This window comes from Callithrix jacchus, chromosome 15 (assembly GCF_049354715.1).
Source record: "Callithrix jacchus isolate 240 chromosome 15, calJac240_pri, whole genome shotgun sequence".
Taxonomy (NCBI): domain Eukaryota; kingdom Metazoa; phylum Chordata; class Mammalia; order Primates; family Cebidae; genus Callithrix; species Callithrix jacchus.
The window spans coordinates 29114095-29136579 of record NC_133516.1 but is presented as its reverse complement, the minus strand read 5'-3'; the positions used below and the strand labels follow the sequence as shown (position 1 = coordinate 29136579).

Sequence of the window (22485 nt, the reverse complement as noted above, 5' to 3'; positions counted from 1 at the left end):
TGTGAAGGGTACAGAGAGGAATTTCCCCTATTCCTCTTCCTCCATGTGCCATGAGTACATTTGACCACCAGATGGCGTCACGTGTCTGAGGGTGACAGTGGCCAAACTACATGGTCTTTAAATTTTTTAATATAAATTCAACAGCTTTGTTCCGGTGATGGAATGACATAAAAGTGGCTTTTGCTATACTCTGAGTGACTCATTAAAAAACCTCAAAACAAAACAAAACTTTTGTGAATGTATAAAAATATATTTAAGGGACTAAGGATTTGCAAATGGAAAAATTGTGATTCTATTCAGAAATACTGAACACGTGTCTCATGAGAACCCAAAGGAATCACGTGCTCTTTTTTTTTTTAAGACCTGCAGCAAGGTATTTGTTCATTGGAAACACCTACATTTTAATATTCCTACTTATACCAGAAGAAATTTCCTTGCCTTTTGTTTAAATTATATCTAGAATCTAGATTGGAGAAATTTATAGTGAAATAATTAAAAGCTGAAACCAGAGTCTTACTCCTTTATTTCTATCATCCTTATAATGCTGGTTCTTAATTTTGAACTTTCTGCTGACTCTGTAATATAGAAGATCTAGCCTCTCATGCTGTCCCGGGCACCTCTTCCACCCCACAACCACAACTTCAACTCTTCAGCACCCAAGGCACTAACGTCATAGTCAGGACTTATGACTGTGTAAGCATTATTCTCATATTGTATTTCCCTTATTGTACAAATGTTTTGTTTACTGTGGAGTTCATAGATGTCTTTTCTTATTTGCTTAATTTTTCACACTTAGAAAAAAAAACTACCTCATCCCAAAACTCTCTGCCAGTAATGTAAATCTCCTAACAACACACACATACACACACACGCACACACACGCACACACGCGCACACACACACGCACACACACTGGGTGCTTTCGCAGTTTCATCATTTACTTGGAAATGCTGCTTCGGAAGGCGTCCGTCTTCCTGCTGCAGTTTGGAATGGTTGCTCTGTAGGCCGCCTGCACATCTGTGGTCCTGGGGCCCCGCTGATCATTATTCTGGAGCTTCCCTTTGTCTTAATTGATGTTAGGTTTCCTGTTTCCTGGATCACATATCTTTAGCACCCTCCAGCAGCTTCTAGAGCAAGAGTGAAAGGGAGCTGCTATTCTTTGGGTATTGCAGGTCTGAGGTATCTTTATCCTGCTTTTGAAATGATTTACCTTTTGGCTGAATGACTAAGTCTAGGTTGGAAAACGTTTCCCGTAGGACTTCTGGCAGTGTTTCTGTATCTGGAAAATGGCAGTGTTAGGTTATTTTGACCAACTCTCCTATTACAAACAAGCAAAAATGTTGGATTGAGTACATACACACACATGAATTCAAATAACGTGTTTTTAAAGGCATTGGATAACTGAAAAAAATAAGGGATTATCACATGAAGACTAATGAGAATAGGAATTCAGAGAGCTAAGCCACTTGGTCCTGAGGTCACTTATCTATTCTAACAGACTTGATCCCAAGAGGTCACCCATACTCTTAAAATGAGAGTGAAGTTACCAGAAGTGACTTCCCTGTCCACCTCCAGGAGGCTTCAAGTTTCCTGTGTGTTGAGGAGAACAGGGAGAAATACCAACCCTGAGAAATTGAAGCCATGAGCCAATTCCTGCACAGATTTGCGATTTAAACTTGTATCTCCTAAGACGGTCCAGAAATTCTCAACTCCTAAGTATTTGTTCAAGTGGTACCAGACTGATGTTACCATTAGAAACCTCCCTGGAAGATAGCATCTTTAGATTAGTTCTCAAAGACGACTCAAAAATGCTTCTTTATAAACGACAAGGAGTAGTACACAGTAAAAAGTAATTATAATATTATTAACTAAACACATTTTAAAAAGTTGCCAAAGCAAAATTCGACAGAAAAAGCGAGTTAGTATTTTTAAAAATGAATAAATGGGGAATTTTCAGGAAGGAAAAAAATTACAGTAATTGAAATTAACTATTCAATCGATCAGCTTAGCAAATTATATATAGCTAAAAAGAGAATTAGTGAAGGTGGAAGATATGTGAAAAAATTATCCAGAATGTAGCATAGAGACACAAAAAGGTGAATAATAAGATAAATTCCAAAAATTAAAAGTATCAGTCAATTGTCGTCTAATTTCTAGAGTTGTTGAGAAATCTGGTACAAATTTTGATTCCTGATTCCTTGTATATGATTTTCTTTCTTGAAAAATTTTGAGGTATTTTTTAACTCCCAGTGTTGTGAAACTTTACAGTGACATTTCTCTGCGTGAGTCTTCTCCTAATCCATTGACTGGCCACTTTGTGGGCTCTTCTCATCTGCAAACCCAAGTCGTTCAGTTCTGGAAAATTCTACTTTGTTGTTTCTTTGATTATTTTCATTCTTCTATTTTTTCTGATTTCTCTTTAAAGTTTAATTTTTAAATTATGAACTTTCCTTCATTATCATCTAATTTCCTTGTTTCTTTTTCGTTATCTGCTCTTATCTTCTAGTTTCTGGGATATTTGCTCAGCCTTATCTTCTAATCTAATGTCATTTTAAGAAATTTTTGTTTTCTAAGAACTCTTCTTGAATTTCCCTTTCTTCTCTGCCCTTCTCCTCCCTTCTCCTCTCCTCCCCTTTCTTCTCCTCCCCCCTCTCCCCGCCTCTCCCCTTTCCTCTCCTCTCTTTTATTTTCTTCTTTTCTTTTTTTCTTTTGACAGGGTCTTGCTCTATCACCCAGACTGGAGTGTAGTGGCATGATCACGGCTCATTGCAGCCTCAACCTCCCAGGTTTCAGCAAGCCTCCCACCTTAGCTTCCCACGTAGTCAGGACCACAGGCATGCATCACCATACCTGGCTAATTTTTAAATCTTTTCTTTAGAGCTGGGATCTCTCTATGTTGCTCAGGCTGGTCTCGAACTTCTGGCCTCAAATGATCCTCCTGCCTAAGCCTCCCAAAGTATTGAGATTACAGATGTGAGCCACCACGCTCAGCCTGTATTTTCAAGAGCTTTTTGTTCTTATCTCATGAATGCCGCACCTTCTTCTTATTCTCTTTCATGACGTTAATTACAGGTTTTCTTCGTTTTATTTTCTTTTCCACATTGTCTCTGTATCCTTTGGGTGTAATTTTTGGTCTCCATTTTTTAGGGTCTTTCTTCAAATATCTAAGGATCGCTGGCTGCTTGTTTAATATCTTAAATTGTTCCATATTTAAGAGTGAAGCATTACAAGAAAAAGAAAAAAAAAAAAAAACCTACGAAGCACCAGAGCTGACTGTTAGCTCTTGCGTCAGTTGCCAAGTCTTGGTGAGCACTAGTCCTTACCGTAGAGCAACTGGTTTGTGTCAGCATCCAAATATGGGAATCTATAGGTATTTTTATTTTTAGTTCATCAGATTTCCAAGAGAAGGAATCTTTCTGCCTGCTTCTTGGGAGGTATAGCCTTGACAACCAGCTTTCTGAAAGCTGAGTGGGGGAAAGGGGTTGTCAGGAACCTCCCAGGAGAGATTTTCACTCCACCCTGTTACATCTCTACCCTCAACCATATCTGATTCTCTAGCCCATAGTGCTGTCCTGGCTCAACCTCTCTAGCAAACAAACCTTCACTCTTTAACCAGGGTGAGGAGGAGCAATCTCCAGCTGCACGGGATATGAGGGAGCCTAAACTGCATCTTACGGAGGCCCTTCCCAGTCTTCCTGTTCCCAACCACTTGGAATGGTGCCTAGGGCCTCTCATTGCCGAGCCTTTCTGGAGTCCCACAGTATACATCTGCTTTCTTCTGAGCTTGCCCTGCATCCAGCTTCCATTACTGCTTTCTTTGCTCTGTTAGGTCAATGACTGCTCATTCATTTGCTCTCTGACTTCCATCACCCTCTTTTATGAGTTTATGGCTTGTAAAAACCCCAGTAATGTCTTTTCCTTAGGGCTTTAAAAGGAGGGAAGGTGCACATGTGTTCAATCTGCCATTGTAAACTAATTCCTAGAAGCAGTTGTCTTTTAGATGTTTGCTTCTGTATTTCCGTTTTTGGAATGAACATCACAAATATTTATGAGAGTCCTACTAGTTTCTCTTCTCTAATGATGTGCATATTTTCTGGAATGTTTTAGGTGCCTGGCTGAGAATGCTGGGGACGTTGCCTTCGTGAAAGATGCCACTGTCTTGCAGAACACCGACGGTAGGTGAAGGCGTTTCCCTTTCTCCTTCAAAGCAGAGCCTTTGGCATCACAACACATTTTAGCGTTGAGATTTGCAGTTGGGAAGGTATTGTAACATTTTCCAGATTTTTTTATTAAAAGAACTCCAAAATTCTTTATCTCAATCGACAACTTGGGAACATCTGTAGGTGTCATATTGATTTTGAAACCATATTCACACACACACACACACACACACACTCCCTCATAGACATGCAGAAACTAGCCATGCTCGTAGCAGATGTCTCCCTGGCTTTGTCTAGCCATGCTCGTAGCAGATGTCTCCCTGGCTTTGTCTAGCCATGCTCGTAGCAGATGTCTCCCTGGCTTTGTCTAGTCAAGCACGGAAGCGCACTGTCTGCCCTCAAGTGATCATGCGTGCGTACTGGAAACTGTGAATGATGCTACAAACTGGGTGAACATATGCAAAGGAAGTTTCCTTTTATGAAAAGTGAAGTAGAGACCTGCATTCATCCACATGTGAGCCTTGGTCTGGAGACTCCTTGGGAGTTAGTGGGAACAAAATTTCAGGCAGTTGCAGATGATGGAAGATCATCTTCCAACCGATGTTTGAACAATCACTCTCTCTTCTGGTCCTCAGCCAGTTGCTGCCTTCCAGTCTGCACCTGTCTCCTTAGCCCCACCTCAGCATCCCCACCCCTCAGTCTTAGCAGGTGACTTGCTATTTTGTTCCCTGAGAAAGAACTGGCTTCACTTTTGGCCTCCCTCCCTCCATGTCACAGCAGTCACAGCCACTTCTCCCTTCTGCTTCTGCCCCTTCTAGTGTCTCTTGGGACAGAGATTAAAACCAGACACATGAATTTGAAATTATTTCAGTATCAAATAGAGGAATTGAGGAGAATGGAGGAAGTATTTTCTTAAGGAGAGAGGTCAGAGAGACAAGCAAGGGCCTGAACAATGAGCCTGTGTCTGCACAAACACAGACACGCATACAATTACATTTAAAATTTACAAGCCAATCACTGAAGCAATCTCCAGGGATCAGACTGATGTCAAATTTAATTTTAGCTTTCTCTGGTACTTTACAACTGTATTTTGTTAGTTGACTATATGGATTTGATAAACCTGTAAAAGTGCCTATCTTTTCCCTAGTTACATTAATGGCATCTGAATATGAAAGGGAAGAGAAAACAATTTCTCCTTGAATGTAAATCCTTTTTCTGGAACTCACTGAAATATATGGCATAGGTGGAGGTTTTTCTTCTTTAAAAAGAAAAAACCTTGTAACAGCTTTATCGAGGTAGAATTCATATACTATAAAATCCACCCAGGCAAAGTGTGCAGTTCAGTGATCTCCAGTACATGCACAGAACTGTGCAGCCGTCAACACAGTCCAACTCTAGAGCACTTGCAGCCTCCCATAAAGAAACCCCAGCACCTGTTATCAGTCATTGCCCCAACCTCCTTCAGCCCTGGCCACCATCTGTCTCCATAGGTTGGCCCGTTCTGTTCGACACTTGATGTAAATGGGATCATATAATACGTGGTGGGTTTTTTGAAATGGGGTCTTGTTGTGTTGCTCAGGCTGGTCATAAACTCCTGGCTTCAAGTGATTCTCCCACCTTGGTCTTCCAAAGTGCTGGGATTGCAGGCATGAGCCACCATGCCCAGCCTATTATGTCATCTTTTGTGACTGGTGTGTCTCATTGGCTTCATTTTTGAAGTTCATGCGTGTTGCAGCATGTACCAGAACTTCACTCCCTTTCATTGCTGAATAACATTCCATTGCATGGACACAGCACTAATATTTGGTATATCTGAAGTTTCTGCAGCTTGTGTAGGATAAAGTTCATTCTGTTTCCCTCACGTCATTGCAACCCCAGTGTGTGCACTTGAGAGGTCAGTGGGATGGCCACACTCACCCAGAAAAGACTTCTTGGCTAAGTGGGGCAGCCGTGAGTGATGCAACCTTCTTTTTTTCCCCAGGAAAGAACACTGAAGCATGGGCTAAGGATTTGAAGCTGGAGAACTTTGAGCTGCTGTGCCTTGATGGCACCCGGAAGCCTGTTACAGAGGCTAGGAGCTGCCATCTTGCCATGGCCCCGAATCATGCCGTGGTGTCTCGGATGGATAAGGTGGAACGCCTCAAACAGGTGCTGTTCCAGCAGCAGGTATGGACCACAGGGCCTCTAGTGCTTTCTTAGCTGTGTGGGCTCCCGTTAGTGGGGAGATGGCGGAGCTAGGTGCCCCAGCCCACTCAAGCCTCTCTAGTCCTTTTGCTTGAAGCTCATGGTGATGGTATCGGCTTCATGCTGCGGGGTTGCCCGGGGTGTCAACAAGATCAACAGAGGCTTTTGACCCGGGGCTTTCTGGGTCTCACTCCAGTTCTGCTGAGTCTCTGTGCCCTGGCCTTGCTGCACTCATGGCAGGGCTCAGAGGCTGTCTTTTCCCCTCCTGCTGTTCTCCTGGCTAATGAGGGAGCCAGTGAGCCTTCCTCCCACACGCCTTGGTAGAGTGCTTTATTCTGGCAATGTTTCCTGAACCTGGGCTAACTAAACAACGTTCTAGGCCAGGCCTTGAAAACAACAAACTCAGAACTTGCTCTAGGCTATCTATATGTGATTTGAAGGCAATCCTAGAATTTTATTAAAATCCGGGATTCTCTATCAGAACTTCTATTTTTATCTGATAACATTATATCTCTCTATGTGTGCTTTTAAAGAAAACAACCCTGCAATAATAAGACTGGCCACCATAACTGGCCTTCATGGAGGCCTTTCTGCGCACACACACTGGTGCTGGTGAGAGAGCCGCCGCGACTGAGGGGCTTGGGCTCTGTCTCCTCACATGGGGGCCCTGGACAGAGCAGGAACTGTGTGAGGGAGGCAGGGTGACTGCCTGCACACTGAGCTGGTTAGTGGCAGAGCCTCTGTTTTCCCAGCAGTCTGTCTCTCTAGAACAGCTGCATATTAGAATGTCCTAAGTGATCTATGTGTAAGGGCAGGTCTCAAAACCCTTCAGCTGTCACCTTGTCACCCATAAGAAGTTTTACGGAAAAATATCACAGGTTAAGAAGGAAGGAAAGATGGCAGATGGCAGGAAGTAGGACCAGAAGTGGCATGAAGCCTGGATGCTGCCCAGGAGGGGCCTGGCACCAGGAGTGTGGGGTGGGGGAGTCCACTGAGGAGGTGAAATGACTCCAGAACTCAGCTCCTTCTGCCCCATGGTTTTCCCAGGGCTCTTTTTGGGTGGGAAAAAAAAATACCCTTTAGCCTCCTTTAACCCATCAATTCCTCTTTTCCTTAGCTACTCACTGTCTGCCCTTTTGTCACAGGCTAAATTTGGGAGAAATGGATCTGCCTGCCCGGGCAAGTTTTGCTTATTCCATTCTGAAACCAAAAACCTTCTGTTCAATGACAACACTGAGTGTCTGGCCAGACTCCACGGCAAAACAACATATGAAAAATATTTGGGACCCCAGTATGTCACAGCCATTAATAATCTGAAAAAGTGCTCAACCTCCCGTAAGTAGACCCCCGGAAAACCACCCCGGCTGAAGGTCAAGGTCTGAGGGCCAAATAGCATTCTAGGAATGAACATGGGTATAAAATGTTAAGGAATGATAATATCTCTGTGTAGTTCAGGAAATTATAATCTCATTGATAAAAGAATTAGAGAATAAAATACAGCAGTATGTAATATATTTTAAAAATTTTTTGTAGTACTGATAGTGACTGCACTGTCACAAAGTCTTTGGGAACTGATAATCCATTTTATTGGGTAAAATGAAAGGTGTATATATGCATATGCATTGAGAAATGACAAAACCGACCAGGCATGAGAGCTCACACCTGTTATCCCAGCACTTTGGGAAGGAGAGGTGAGAGGATGGCTTGAGCCCAGGAGTTTGAGATCAGCTTGGCCAACACAGGGAGACCCTGTCTCTACAAAAATAATTTTTAAAATGAGCCAGTGTGGTGTCAAGCACTTGTAGTCCCAGCTACTTGGGAGGCTGAAATAGGAGGATTGCTTAAGCCCAGAAGGTTGAGGCTGCAGTGAGCCATGATTGCACCACTGTGCTACAGCCTAGGTGACACAGAGAGACCCTGCCTCAGAAAAAAAGAAAAGAAAGAAAAAAGACAAAATCTGATTCTAGACAGTTACCATAAATGCCAACTACAAAGAAAACAAAATCTCAAAAAAATTCAAGTGTAGGAAAACATGTTAGCCAGGGAAATACATTGATACTAATTTAATCCTTTAAAAAGATTTAGACGCCATCACAGAGTGTTGTAAGGCTCCCGGAGATGACTGCGGGATTTCAGTGTGCGCAGTTCCCTGTGTGCTGCTCATCCAGATGCCTGTTCCCGAAACCTCACCCAGAGGCAGAGGCACTGGGGATGCTATTGGTCCAGGGATAGGGGCAGGGCCAGGAATATCTTTCTTGGTGGTTTTCAATGAGAGATGGTTTTGCCCCTGAGCTGATATTTGGCAATGCCAAGCAGCATTTTTGATTCTTACAACATAGTGAGTGTTGCTGGTACCAAATAGGTAGAAGCCATGGATGCTGGTAAACAAAGGACAGCCAGCCGCCCGTGACAAAGAAGTATCAGCCTCTGAATGCCAGTCGTGCCAAGGCTGAGAAACCCTTTTGTGTACTGACCAACAACTCAGGTCACTGCGATGCAGGTCAGGACCATCCTCTGAAAAGTATGGCTGCAGAGCTCTTCTTGTGAGCAGCCAGCTCAGGACTGCATAGACCACGTGCTTCTTGAGGGCAGGCCTGTCTATCCATGCTGTGTCCCCAGCACTTAGCACAGCAACTCACACAAAGCAGGTGCTCAGTAAGGATTTGTGGACGAGTGAGCGAATCTGTAGGTGAACATGATTGCAAACAGATTCACATTCCAGGAGAAGCTAGAGGACCACTAGTGTCGTGTGAATTTGAGAATGTGACGGTTGATTCAATGAGAGAGAAGTGTAAGGAGGTTGTGTCCCTCAGGCCAGAGCAGGGAAACACCCCGGCTGCTGAGGGTGACTCCAGCTCCCTTGAGCGCTGTGGTTGTTATGAGTAAGAGGGGAATATGAGTGTGGCGAGTACTGACTCACAGGGATGGGAGAAGGGCAGAGAAAACTCTTAGCATCCTCTTGGATTGATTGATTTGAAAAACTGGTTTATTGATTTTAAGAAAAGAAATCAGTTTCTGAATCTCTTGCTCCATTGTGTCCCACAGCTCTCCTGGAGGCCTGTGCGTTCCTTAGGAAGTAAAACCCCAGAAGATGGCCCAGCCTCCCCGAGGAAGCCTCAGCCATTCACTGCTCTCAGCCCTTCTCTCCGGGTTTGCTGGGGCCTGGCCTCGCCCACTGAGGGTAGGGATGGCCCATGCATCTGCTCACAGTTCCCTGCTGTCGTCTTAGCAAGAAATAAAATGAGAAATAGTGTTGATAGTCTCTCCTTACAAAGCGTTATTCATCTATTCTAGAATTTTATACTGAAATCATGTGTCTGACAAAATACCTGTACAGTTGGACCTTCCCTTCCGAGTTTTTCAGGTCCAGTGCCTCCTCTTTCTTGCAGTCTTGGATATGATGCCCAAGGGCCTAGAATTTAAGGCCAGGCCAAGCAATTGTTTTCCCAAGGGGATCGGGTTGGTTATTCACATAGTTGTCTCAGTGCATGTGCATGTGTGTGCCTGGGAGTGTGTGCGCACATGAGTGTGTGTGTGTTCCCAAGGCAGGGCAGGAAGAGCAGGCATAGGAATTGGAACTAGGCCGGGCATGGTGGCTCATGCCTGTAATCCCAGCACTTTGAGAGGCTAAGGCGGGTGGATCACCTGAGGTCAGGCATTCGAGACCAGCCTGGCCAACATGGTGAAACTGCATCTCTACTAAAAATACAAAAAAAATAGCCAGGTGCGGTGGCAGGTGCCTATAATCTCAGCTACTTGGGAGGCTGAGGAAGGAGAATCGCTTTAACTCAGGAGGTGGAGGTTGCAGTGAGCTGAGATCGTGCCATTGCCCTCCAAAGAAGTGAAATGCAGGTTCCGCTGCTCACCACATGCAGAGTCTAATTAACAAAAGCTCAGTGTGGTGTAAAGAAAGTGACTTTTATTCCAAAGCTACCTTAGGGGAAGAAGTACAGGCTTCCTGCCTTAAGGGTACTGCTTCACCTTTGGAGCTGAAAGCAGACACTTTTAAATGGGGGCCCTGGCATGCAGGGGAGACGGGAGCAGTGGGGGTCCGTGTACCAGCTTTGGTGCCTTAACTACCAGGCAGTTGAGCTGGTGACTGCTGCTGGTGACGTTGTGGGGAAAACTAGATTGTAAAATCAGCCAAAAAATCTCCAGGTGAGAGAGCTTCATAGCAGCCATACTTTGGCTTGTAAATTGACTGTTACATTTGAAGGTAGTCTCTTGGTGGGAGGGAGTTCTGCTCTGGAGCTTCTAACTAAGAGCACATGATTAGATGAACTTGACCTGTTGGGAGTATCTGGTGAAAGGGAGGTAAAAGGTTATAATTGCATTTCTAAAGGGCTAAGGAGGAAGCAGAGAAAAGGAGGAAAGAGAAATGAAGAGAGAATAATTTTGAATATGAAGAGAGAAATGAAGAAGGAATACTTTTCTAGCTTTTTCATTGGTTCTTTGGCCCCAACAGGCAAAACTGTCAATGACAGTGAGACTGTCTGTTCAAGGGCAGAGCTCAGACAAGTGTCCTGAAACGCTGCCTCCATCCCAGGGGCAACAATTTGGCCATGTTCCCCACCGTCAGTGAGATCAGTAGCTCTGCTGCTGCCTGCAAGAGCCTCTGAAACTGTTAGGAAAGGACATTAACTAAGGTTTCATGATGCTAGGATGAAACTCTCTTCCTATTTGCTACATTGAATTATGGCCTGATATGTTCATCCTCACTAACATGAGGAGATTAGTCAGTGAGCAACATCTGATGGGGTAGCCACAATAGTGGCAATGCCAGCACTATAGAACATGACATTTGAACAGTATGAGCTTTCTTGTCTAAAGAAGATACTACTGTGAAATCAAGGCCCATCTGCAAAATTCTCCTTTTCCAGATTGAAAAGAACTGGAACATCATTGTGTCTATCTGTTCACATTAGGTTATACTGCTGTAGCAAATGGCCTCCAAATCGAAATCTTAGTGGCCAGCATGACGAAAGTTTGCTTCTCTCTTGTGTCTGTCTCCATCATGCATCTTTATTCTGAGACCCAGGCTGAACCAGTAGCCCCAATTTTGGGCATGTTGAGCTTGAGGCAGAGGGCAAAATAAAAGAGACAGAGGCAGTTGCTCTGCCTATGGAGTACCATTCTTTTATTCCTTAATAAACTGCTTTAACTTAGAAAAAAGAGGTACAAAAGCATCATACAATAATACTTAAAGTGTCTGCTTGGTAGAGGCCATATCATCTCCATCACTTCAATGGCCAGAGAATTCATGTGGCCCCAACATCAATGAGGTCACCTAGGAGGAAGGGGCCGTGATAGAGTAGGTGGAACAGTGTGAGGAAAAATCTGCAGAGCATTTCACAGTGCCCAGCCAGAAAGCCATCTCAGGATGGTCCCACCAGCAGCCCACAAAGGCTTCTGTGCTGTCCTAAAGAGGTGTCCTTTGCCCAGGTCCCACCCTCTTCCCAGAGCATGGCCTGGTGGGTGTGGCTGGATCTCAGTCCCTGTGTGCCGCTCACCAGGATGGTTGGGGCTCTGCCTGCACAGCTGTACAGGCCACCCCGGAAACAGAAGACTGACTAGGTGCAGGATGCCTCCTGGGTACTTCACAGTTTATCCTGCATTGATGACACTTCCGCATACATGGAACCATGCAGTAGCTCCCAAGGCTGGGTTCCCTGAGGGGGAATCATTCATGTTTGATTTCAGAAACCCTCCCTTCAGGCCATTGCTAACTCTTGCTGTAACACCAGTCACTCTCTGAGGCTCAGTGACAGCGTCATCTGCCTCACCCTGTGCCACAACCTTAATACTAGTTTGGGCACACATCCTCTTATCATTTTCATATATGTCTCCTGGGGTCTCTAAGACCCAAACCTTTCTTGAAAGAAGTTATTTCCCCTTCCAGCTTTTTAGCCACGCCTTTCCCTATTTGTTTCTCTTTTCTATACTTTCCCTGCATTCTATAAAATGAAGTATCTTGGGGCTTTAGGGTAATCTAATTCTTGTTGAATCCAAAATAATCTGATTTAATTCTTGAATTTTCAAACAATTTCAATGAATGTTTTCTTTCCCCACTAGGGTTTGGACCTCCCCCATAATAAAATCCCCTATTTCTCTCTCTCTCTCTCTCTCTCTCTATATATATATTTTTTTTTTATTGAGTTTTAGGTTTTGGGGTACATGTGAAGAACATGTAAGATTGTTGCATAGGTACACACATGGCAATGTGGTTTGCTGCCTTCCTCCCCATCACCTATATCTGGCATTTCTCCCCATGATATCCCTCCCCAACTCCCTACCCCCTGCTGTCCCTCCCCTAGATTCCCCCCACTGACCCCAGTGTGTGATGCTCCCCTCCCTGTGTCCATGTGTTCTCATTGTTCAACACTCGCCTATGAGTGAGAACATGTGGCGTTTGATTTTCTGTTCTCGTGTCAGTTTGCTGAGAATGATGGTTTCCAGATTCATCCATGTCCCTACAAAGGACACAAACTCACCATTTTTTATGGCTGCATAGTATTTCATGGTGTATATGTGTCACATTTTCCTTGTCTGGTCTATCATCAATGGGCATTTGAGTTGGTTCCAAGTCTTTGCTATTGTAAACAGTGCCCCAGTGAACATTCGTGTGCATGTGTCCTTATATAATAGAATGATTTATAATCCTTTGAATATATACCCAGGAATGGGGAAATCCCCTATTTCTTTTTACCACTTCAGTCATATAATCCAACCTACATTTTCCACTGAAAGCTGAGTCTTTCTTTCTTATATCCATGCAAATTTTTGGATGTATCTCTGGACAAAACATGGGAAATTGAGGGGAGTGTGGTGGGGAAGTGTTGAAGGGGCCTCTGAGTGGCTGCAGACCAGCTCCACGCATTCCTGGGTGAGTCCCCATCCATTCCCTCCCTCATTCTTAACGTGTTTCCAAATAGGTAAGGTACAACGAAAACCAAGTCGGACATTCTAGTGTTAATTATATATAAAGAATTTACATGAGAGGTGATTAATGCAAAATATCCCACCAGAAGAAGGAATATTGATGTTACATAACCTCAACTCACTAGTAATTAGGCAATCATTTTTCATTGATTAGCACAATTTGAAATTCAAGTTGCTAATGATATTCAGTATCGTGAGGATGTGGTGAAGCAGGTAGCCTCATACAGTATCGGCAGGACCATTTATTTATACGCAGCCTTAGGAGGACAGTTTAGCCACGTCTCTCTACATTTTAGGTGAGCAGTTTCTCTGCTGCTGGTGCTTCGGTGCTGGCTGATGCTGGTGGGTACTGGTGAGCATGGCGCAGCATTGGATAGGGGGCTCCAGACTCCAGGATCCGGGGTCCAGGCTGCAGGACCTGGAGCTGCTTCCTGTGTGCTGTGGTGCAGAACTGGCCTCTTTCAGGCCTCTTCCCTAGTAAGTGTGTTCACTTTTTTTTTTTTTTTTGAGACAGGATCTCACTCTGTTGCCCAGGTTGGAGTGCATTGGAGTAATCACAGCTCACTGCAGCCTCAACTTCCCTCGGTTCAGGTGATTCTCCTACCTCAGCCTCCTTAGTAGCTGAGACTATAGGTGCAAGCCACGTGGTGGCTCATGCCTATAATCCCAGCACCTTGGGAGGCTGAGGCGGGCAGATTACTTGAGTCCAGGAGTTCGAGACCAGCCTGGGCAACATGGCACAACTTCCTCTCTATAAAAAATTCAAAATAATTAGCCATGTGTTCACTTCTGAGAGAAAAGTCAATGATTCTGTAGTGCCGTGAACCCCGTCACTTACACCAGAAGGAACACTGTGTACTCTTGGATCATGGTCACCTTAGGGATGCATACTTATGTATTTACTTATTTTTATTTTATTATTATTACTTTTTGAGATGGAGTCTCACTCTGTTGCCCAGGCTAGAATGCAGTGGCACAACCTCAGCTCACTGCAACCTCTCCCTCTTGGGTTCAAGCGATTCTCCTGCCTCAGCCTCCTGAGTAACTGGGATTATAGGTTCCTGCCACCACGCCTGGCTTAATATTTGTATTTTTAGTAGAGATGGGGTTTCACCATGACAGCCAGGCTGGTCTTAAACTCCTGACCTCAAGTGATCTGCCCGCCTTGGCCTCCCAAAGTGCTGGGATTACAGACCTGAGTCACCACTGCGGGCCAATGCATACTTTTTCCTCAGGGGAGTAACTTTTACCAGCAATGGGCAATCAGCAACAGTTAGCCGACCATTGTTTTCCGCAGTAATCACAGGCCAGTCCCTAGTGGGAGAAAGTTGGCTCTGCAGCAGGACACTTGGAGCTCAGCCCCAGCTCTGCTGCTGTGTGGCTGTGTGGCTTTGGGTAAGTCCCTTAACTTCTCTGGCCCAGCTTTCTTTGTAAAATTAGGGGCTTGAGCTTGTTCTCTCTACAGCTCTCCTACAGACTGAGTCTGTCTGCGATCACAAGGAACAAGAGAGGAAGAGACTTAAAATGTGTTCTTGTGGTCAGCTGCCATAGACTGAATGTTTATTTCCCTCCGCCGCCTACCCATTCTACTCTTTAGCTTAGAGCTGTTCACCACGTGAGACCCTTTCAGTGGATCTGTGAGGTCAAACTATTTTAATGATGATACTCAGAAGTTATTTATCTCTCTCCTTATCTTATGAGTAGAATTTTCCAAAGGTTATTTGGCATTTGACAGTCTAACAGATTGGATGGAGAACAAGACCGAGAATCCAGTTTCCGGCCAGGCGTGGTGGCTCAAACCTGTAATCCCAGCACTTTAGGAGACCGAGGCAGGACGGTCAGTTGAGCTCAGGAGCTCGAGACCAGCCTGGCCACAACAGCAAGATCCCATCTGTACCAAAGAATACAGAAATCACGCTTTAAGGGTTATTAGTGTTTCACTGATGCTAAACCACCCTGGGTAATCAACAGGATGGTTTAAGTGGTACCAGGAAGTGGGACAAATGATTTTAAAAATGTAAAGGCATGCTGGGCACAGTGGCTCATGTCTGTAATCCCAATCCCCAAGCACTTGGGGATTGTTTTATGATTGTTCCTTGAAAATCAAATGGAGGACCTGTCCATTGTGGTCTGTTAATCTTGTCAGAAAACTGTCACCAAAACAAAACTTGATTTTGTCTTTGTTCTAGGAGTTACTGTGTAGGTGTAAGTATACCCTTTGTTAAATATAATGTAAAATAAAATTTTAAGATATTTAGTTTAAAAAAAAAGAAAAGAAATTAGCTGGGCATGGTGGTGTGCACCTGTGGTCCCAGCTTCCTTGGAGACTGAGGTGGGAGGATTGCAAGAATGACTGTTGTTGCTAAATTTTTTTTCTTTTAAAAAATACAGATTTTAAAATAAAAGTATATTATTTTTGTTAACATGTAATGGGCTTATTATTTCAAAATCAATAATGTAAATACTTAAGACTTCTGTGTTAAAATTTCTAATACTATAAATAGCAATAGATTTAGCCCACTGTAAGGGAGATGGTTGTGCTTTAGTCAGGAGTAGGCTGAGGGAGCCTTCTGGTGCAGCATGACTCAGCAGGTTTGGAGCACAGGTGCACAACTCTGCACACTCTGTAATCACACCATGTGAGACCCATTAGGTGACCACTCACGTGAGCTCGTGCTTGACTCAGAGCCACTGATGTCTATAAAAGGTATAATTACCCTGCTGACACTGTACATATAGCTTGTGCTCAGAGAGAGAATAAAGTCATGTTGAAACTGCCTACTTGAGTGTTTTTCCAGCTACCTGCCACCCATCCACCAACTTCCCTTGGACTTCAATATGGGCTAGAACCTGACAACTGGCATCACGAAAAGGATCCCAAGGCAAGTGAACCTTCAGCCCCTGTTGATTCCGGGTTGGTCATATGGCCACAACATGGATTGTAGTACCTGGTGGCAGCTGTGCTGCGAGGGTGGGTCCCAGTGGAAACCTGGGTGGCAGTGGATGGGTCCCCCATGAGCATGGAGAAGGCATTGAGGCAGTCGGAAGTGCACAGCACTGAGAAGGAGCAGGCCTTTGCCAGCAGAGGTGGATGGGCATTTTTGACTGTACACACCCAATCCCTGAGGGATGCAGCACAAGTTAGGGCCCTCCAGGACCCGGAGGCCTGGCTATATGGATCAGGAAAAGAATTCAAGGCTGCCATCAATGGGGACCTCCAGGTGCAGGCAGGGTGCCTGGAAACCTGGCTTCAGAGCTTGGAAAAGGAATTAGAGGCTGCTGTGAATGCAGGCCTGGGTCCATCATCTCGGCTGGAGACCCCCACTCAGTCTCATACCAAGGAGGAAGAACCCCTGCAGCAGGCTCGCCCAGTGGTCCCACAGAAGGTAGATCATTGGGGCCCCAAGGGTGGACTCAGGGACTCCCCACCGTAATGCAACACATTTCATTTATTGACTATACCTGAACTGAGTTACGGGAATTAGGCAAGCAGTGCCGCCAGTGTCCAGGGGAACCCCTGCCCACCTGAATGCTTTGTCTGTGGAATGAGGAAGCAGACAGTATCTCCCATTACACCTCTAAGATAGAAAAGCTGGCCTCATCACAACTCACCCTCCCTCCATCAGCAGCTGGAAGTGAGCGGGTGGTTAGCAGCAGGGCAAGGTGACCACACCCTGATTGAGCGGCTATGGGCAGCCACATGAACTGTGTGAAACAATGCCAGTGAAATGCCCGAAACTGTGAGTAAATGGCAGTTGTATGCCAATTTGGTGCAAGCCATTTGGGAGATGGGTATGCAGCAGGCCTATGTTTGACCTGAATACCCAGGGGCCAGATGATGAATATTTCACCTCCCACAAGAGGGATCTTGCATTGGGTTCTGTGCTCCTGAGCCCTTTTGGCTCCCTAGCTGCTGTCCCACCGCAGGCATGGTATCCATGCATGAGCCCCTTTGTCCCTAGCTGCTGTCCCACCACATGCATGAAGTGACCACTGCCATGGTGGCTCTTGGGGAAGTGAAGGCCGTTGGTGGGATTGAGGGGTCCACACCATAAAAAAGGGAACTGCCCACCCACAGGGGACTCCCTTATGAAACAAAAGGGGCCTCAACGAGTGACATGCTCACAGATGTGGATAGATTTGTTTCTGGCTGGGGTTGACTGAGAGAAAATTGATAGGCAGCCCAGTGAAATACTCTTAACTTTGTGGAGACAGTTGTATCTGGAGCAGCAATTCCAGAAAATGCTCAAAGGGGAGAAAGACATTGCTGCATGACCTGTTCCTGCCCAGTCACTCCAGCTCAAAGACTACTTGCTACAACCGGGTGGAAATGTAGAGCCTTTTCTGTTGAACTAGGGAACTGGCCAAGGTGCCCGACTTGGGGGGACACCAGATGACTGGAGGCCACAGGTGGAATCGGCGATCCACTGGTCCCCCACCAATGTATAGTGAGTGCTGGTGATGGTAGGTACTGGTGTAGATTGTAGCCTTGTTTGTGGGAACCCAGTTAAGTTTTTGGGCAAAGCTGCATACATTGACCGTTATGGAGGCCAGTCAGTAAAAGTAAAACCTGTATCTCTGTACCTTGGCATCAGCCACTTGGCTCTTGGCTTATACCCTGTGTATATCTCTCCTATACCTGAATACATTCTGGAGGTAGATATTTTACATGGCTTGGCAGCTGTGCCATGTATCATGGATTTGATGAAGCACTTGACGATGGAATTGGGAGATGGTTGTGCTTTAGCCAGGAGTAGGCTGATGTACCACTACGTGGTGAACTTGGCCAATGCATTCCTGTCAACTGACATTGCTCTAGAGAGCCAGGACTAGTTTGCCTTGATGACAATGGATTTTCACAGTGTTGCCACAGAGCTATGTGCATAGCCCCACCATATGTCGTGGTCTCGTTGCCACAGATTTAACCGCCTAAAAATGTCCAAAGGGAGTTCACTTGTTTCATTATGTTGATGAAATTATGTTAACCTCTGATTCTCTTGTAGATTTAGAAGTGGTGGCGCCCTTCTTTGAGGCAACAGACTTAACCAATAGCAGAATGGGTACATTCATGCATAACGACCTCCCAGACTGGGATGGCACAGACATCCACTTTGGCAAAGTGGGGCACCTACTTGGAGCAGCAGAGTACACTGAGTACAAGCCTATTATGTCTTGGGACCTATAGTCCTAATGCAAGAGAAGACCATGGATCCTGAGGCACTTCTTGACCCTGAGCCATTGCCATTTAAGGAAGGGCATCCCCCCATTCCTGATGGGGCATGACATAGAGATGGGTCTAGCTGAGGTGCTACTCCTGCCTGGACCACAGTTGCAGTCCAACCTAGTACTGATACCATATGATTTGAAACTGGGTGTGGACAAAGTAGTCAATGGGCTGAACTTAGAGCAGTATGGATAGTGATCATCAAGGAGGAGACACCTATGGTAATCTGTACCAATAGCTGGGTGGTCTATGGAGGCTTAACCTTGTGGTTAACTACTTGGAAAATACAGAATTGGCTAGTTGGCCACCAACCCATTTGTGGCCAAGCCATGTGGCAAGACCTCTGGGAAATGGGTCATCCGAAGGATGTAACTATTGATCATGTGTCAGGCCATGTGCTTTTGGCCACCCCCAGCAATGATGAGGCAGATGCCTTGGCCAAAGTCTGATGGTTAGAGTCAGCATCTACATGAGATGTGGCCTTGTAGCTAAACCAGAAACTGGGACGTACGGGGGGTAAACTGATGCAACAAGTCAATAAACATTGGGGTCTGTCCCTGTGCACACAAGATATTTGGGAGGCTTCTCAGAAATGCCCTGCATTTGCTCAGGCATACCCTAAATGGAGGCAGCTGCCCAGTGTTACACTAGGGCGAGCGCCCTTGACCAGGTGGCAAGTAGACCCCATTGGGCCGCTGCCAAAGTTGCAAAGGTATACGCATGCACTAACAGCCGTGGATGCAGCCGCAGGCCTGTCGTTCGCCTACCCTTGCAGGGTGGCCAACCAACAGCACACCATCCGGGTCCTGTAACACTTATGTGCTCTAGATGGTTGCCCTCTAGAGTGATGGGGAACACATTTTACTGGGCAATAGGCACAACAGTGGACATCAAGTGGAGAGTTCATGTACCAAACAATTTGCAAGCTGCGGGAATGACTGAGTGATGTAACGGGATCTTGAAGAATGGGTTTTTCTGGCATGTCACATCCCTGTCTTTGTGAGGCTGGAGTTCCAGGCTGGACCTAGTGCTCCAAACCTTGAATGAATGGCCATGGAAAAGCAGCCCAGCCCTGGTGGAGGCTTTATTACATTGGGCCACCGCCCCATGCAGTTGCAGATACACACCAAGGATGACCTCCTCCAACCAGGTATGGGGACAAATGGTAATCTGTTGTTGCCTGCCTCCAACGTCCCTGAAGGCAAGGGAAAAGAAAAGCTGTCTGTGGCCATGGATGCTCCAAGCCCCTCACTGCTGGTGGTTGGCCATCATAGCTCCCTGGGGACGGAGCTTACAGTATGGCTTGCATGTCATTCAAGCATGGGTGGGTGTTGTTCAGTACATGGCCCCCACAGTTAACTGTAGGGGAAGGGCCAGGGAGGAAACCTTCCTCCAGGGGACATATGTACTGTCTGTGTGAGCTATTATGGGCTGCCCTGTGACTTTGGCATGTATTCAGGACCCAAAGGACCCATGTGGAGCTGAGACGGTGTGGTACCATGGCCCAGGGCAAAAGCCCTCGGTGGCTGCATTGTTATCCAGGGATGAAAGGTTAGTCTGTATTTTGTCTGCGGGACGTAATTTTCCTCTGTTGGTACCTGTGCCTGCTCTGCCATTCCAACCATAGGATAACATTCTCCAATTGCATTGTGGACTGGACCCATACCTATGCTGAGGTGACCGATGTTTCCAACTTCTGGATCTGCACTGCCTTTCCAGCAACTGTGGATGGCTTGCCTTGGTACATACATTCAGCACCTGCAGAGAACTGGATGTGTCTGGAGACCTGGGGTCCATGGCCAATGCCTAGAATGCAATGCGGCAAGCTTTGGACAAAGGATGCTGCAAGACCCACAGCATGCCCATCCCTGGCTGGTCTGTAGCATTTATGATGGGCGGGGCTGGCTAGTGGGGGAACATGCAGTACCCCCAGCCCAGGTGCCACGGTGCATAGAGCAACATTGGAGCAACACCACTGTGGGATGGGTACCCATCACGGCTGGTGTAAACATAACACATGTCACCACATCTAAGATATGGTGGAACAAGCTGCCCCACCAAGGTCGGGCCCCGATGGATTTTGTGCTCCCTGGGAGTTTATGGGTCTGTTGGGACACAGGATGGTCTTACCTACAAGCGAACTGGACTGGAAGTTGTACCTGGGGTGACCTTGTATACCTGTCACTGTTCTCACATTGCCCAGATCTCCACATAACTGGGAGGCACTACACTTTCAGTTTTTGCAAGTGTGACGAGTACCCTGGTGGTTCTAGCCCTTGACAGTGACTCTCCCTGGAGTGGGTGTCATAACTGCAGAAGCACAAGTCACTGCTCTTGCAGAGCGCACTGCTTGGACTCTGAAGTACACCCGAGTGGGCCTCCTCCTGTAAATGGATGATGCTGATCAGACTGCAAAGGTGGTGTTGCAAACCAGATGTCCTTAGACACAGTAATTGCTGCCCAAGGAGGCACCCGTGCCCTTTTAGGAATACAGTGTGGTACCTTTATCCCTGACAACTGGCAGAACATAACAGCAGCCCTGCCAGGGGTCTCATGGGAGATTAAGGTGGTCGAGAGCCTTACTGATGACCCCCTGCAGAGACGGTGGTTATCCCTGGGCTCTGGCCTATGCTGGGCCCTAATAGTCATAAGTAGCATAGTTGGGATCCTAGTAGTGAGCTGTTGCTCTCTGTAGTGTTGTTGTGGGTTATTGATTCAGGGCTCCACCCTATGGGCACATGTTCCTACCCAGAAGATGCCCTTGGCCTAGGGGTGGAGTGTAAGGAAGATGGCTGCACTTTAGTCAGGAGTAGGCTGAGGTGGCTTTTTGGTGCAGCATGACTCAGTGGGTTTGGAGCGCAGGCACAGAACTCTGCACATTATGAATCACACCACCTGAGGTGTGTGAGGTGACCACTCACATGAGCTCATGCTCGCTTCAGAGCCACTATTGTTGGCAAAAGGTATAATTACCCTGCTGACACTGTACATATGGCTCACCCCCAGAGCAGATAAAACCACATTGAAACTGCCTATGATTCCTTGAGTGTTTTTCCAGCTACCTGTCACCTACCCACCAACTACCCTCACACTTCAGTTTGGACTAGAACCTGAAACCCACATACACTAAAGCTGTATGGGGTCCTCAATTTTCAAGCATATAAAAGTATTCTGTATCCGAAAAGCTTGTGGACCACTGCCCTAGAGAAACTTCCCGGGGTGTGCAAGATGTGTGTACGAATGCCCGCTAGAGATATAATTAAAACCAGAAAGAATGGAACTCTCAATGTCTGTCATCAAGAGAGAGAAATGCAGCGTGGTCTATTTCTGTTCTCCTCACATTGCCCAGACACCTGCATAACCAGGAGGCGGTATGCTCTTGGTTTTTGCAAGTGTCATAAAGGAGTCGGTGGAGCAGTGCCTGCCATTAGAGACACTGCAGAAAGAGCTAGTAGCAGATTTTTACCACAGGTACCCATAAGCAAAACGTGGTGGTGTTCACCATGCTTTTATGTTATCATGTAAATAACTTAAAATTCTGTGAATAGCGTAAAAGCATGGTGAACACCACCACGTTTTGCTTATGGGTACCTGTAGTAAAAAACAAAAACCGTGACCCTGAAGGCGTGAGCAGCCTACAGGGTACTAAGCAGGCACTTTCTTGCAAAGAGCACAAGACGTGTGGGTCCCTCTGGGAGCGTTATAGTGTGTAGCTAGTCAGGCAAGAGCAGGGCAGGAGAGGGCGTCCCACCCCACACACACCAGGAGTGTCAGGTGACCATCAGGTGATGGTCAGGTGGTTGTTGGCTGTCTCTCTGAAGTACTAATTGGTCACACCCAGCAACAGGGGAAGGCCGGCTCCTAATAGACAGAAAACATCTGAAACTGGTGAGCAGCAGCTTCCCGATAAGATCTCAGCAGTTGAGCCAGTGGGCTCAAGTATGCACATGGGACAGGCCACCTCAAGGGAAGAATCAG

The 22485-nt window shown here is 46.0% G+C and overlaps 1 protein-coding gene across 1 annotated transcript in view; it reads left to right on the top strand.

Moving 5' to 3' along the window:
* Window positions 1–9599, top strand: part of LTF (lactotransferrin) — a 28877-nt gene extending 19278 nt beyond the window's left edge. The window contains exons 14-17 of the mRNA XM_002758283.6: window positions 4108–4175; window positions 6142–6326; window positions 7490–7679; window positions 9390–9599. Coding sequence (XP_002758329.2) covers window positions 4108–4175; window positions 6142–6326; window positions 7490–7679; window positions 9390–9424 — 478 coding nt within the window. The 3' untranslated portion in view covers window positions 9425–9599. The remainder of the gene's footprint in view (window positions 1–4107; window positions 4176–6141; window positions 6327–7489; window positions 7680–9389) is intronic.
* The last annotated feature ends 12886 nt before the right edge of the window (window positions 9600–22485 follow it).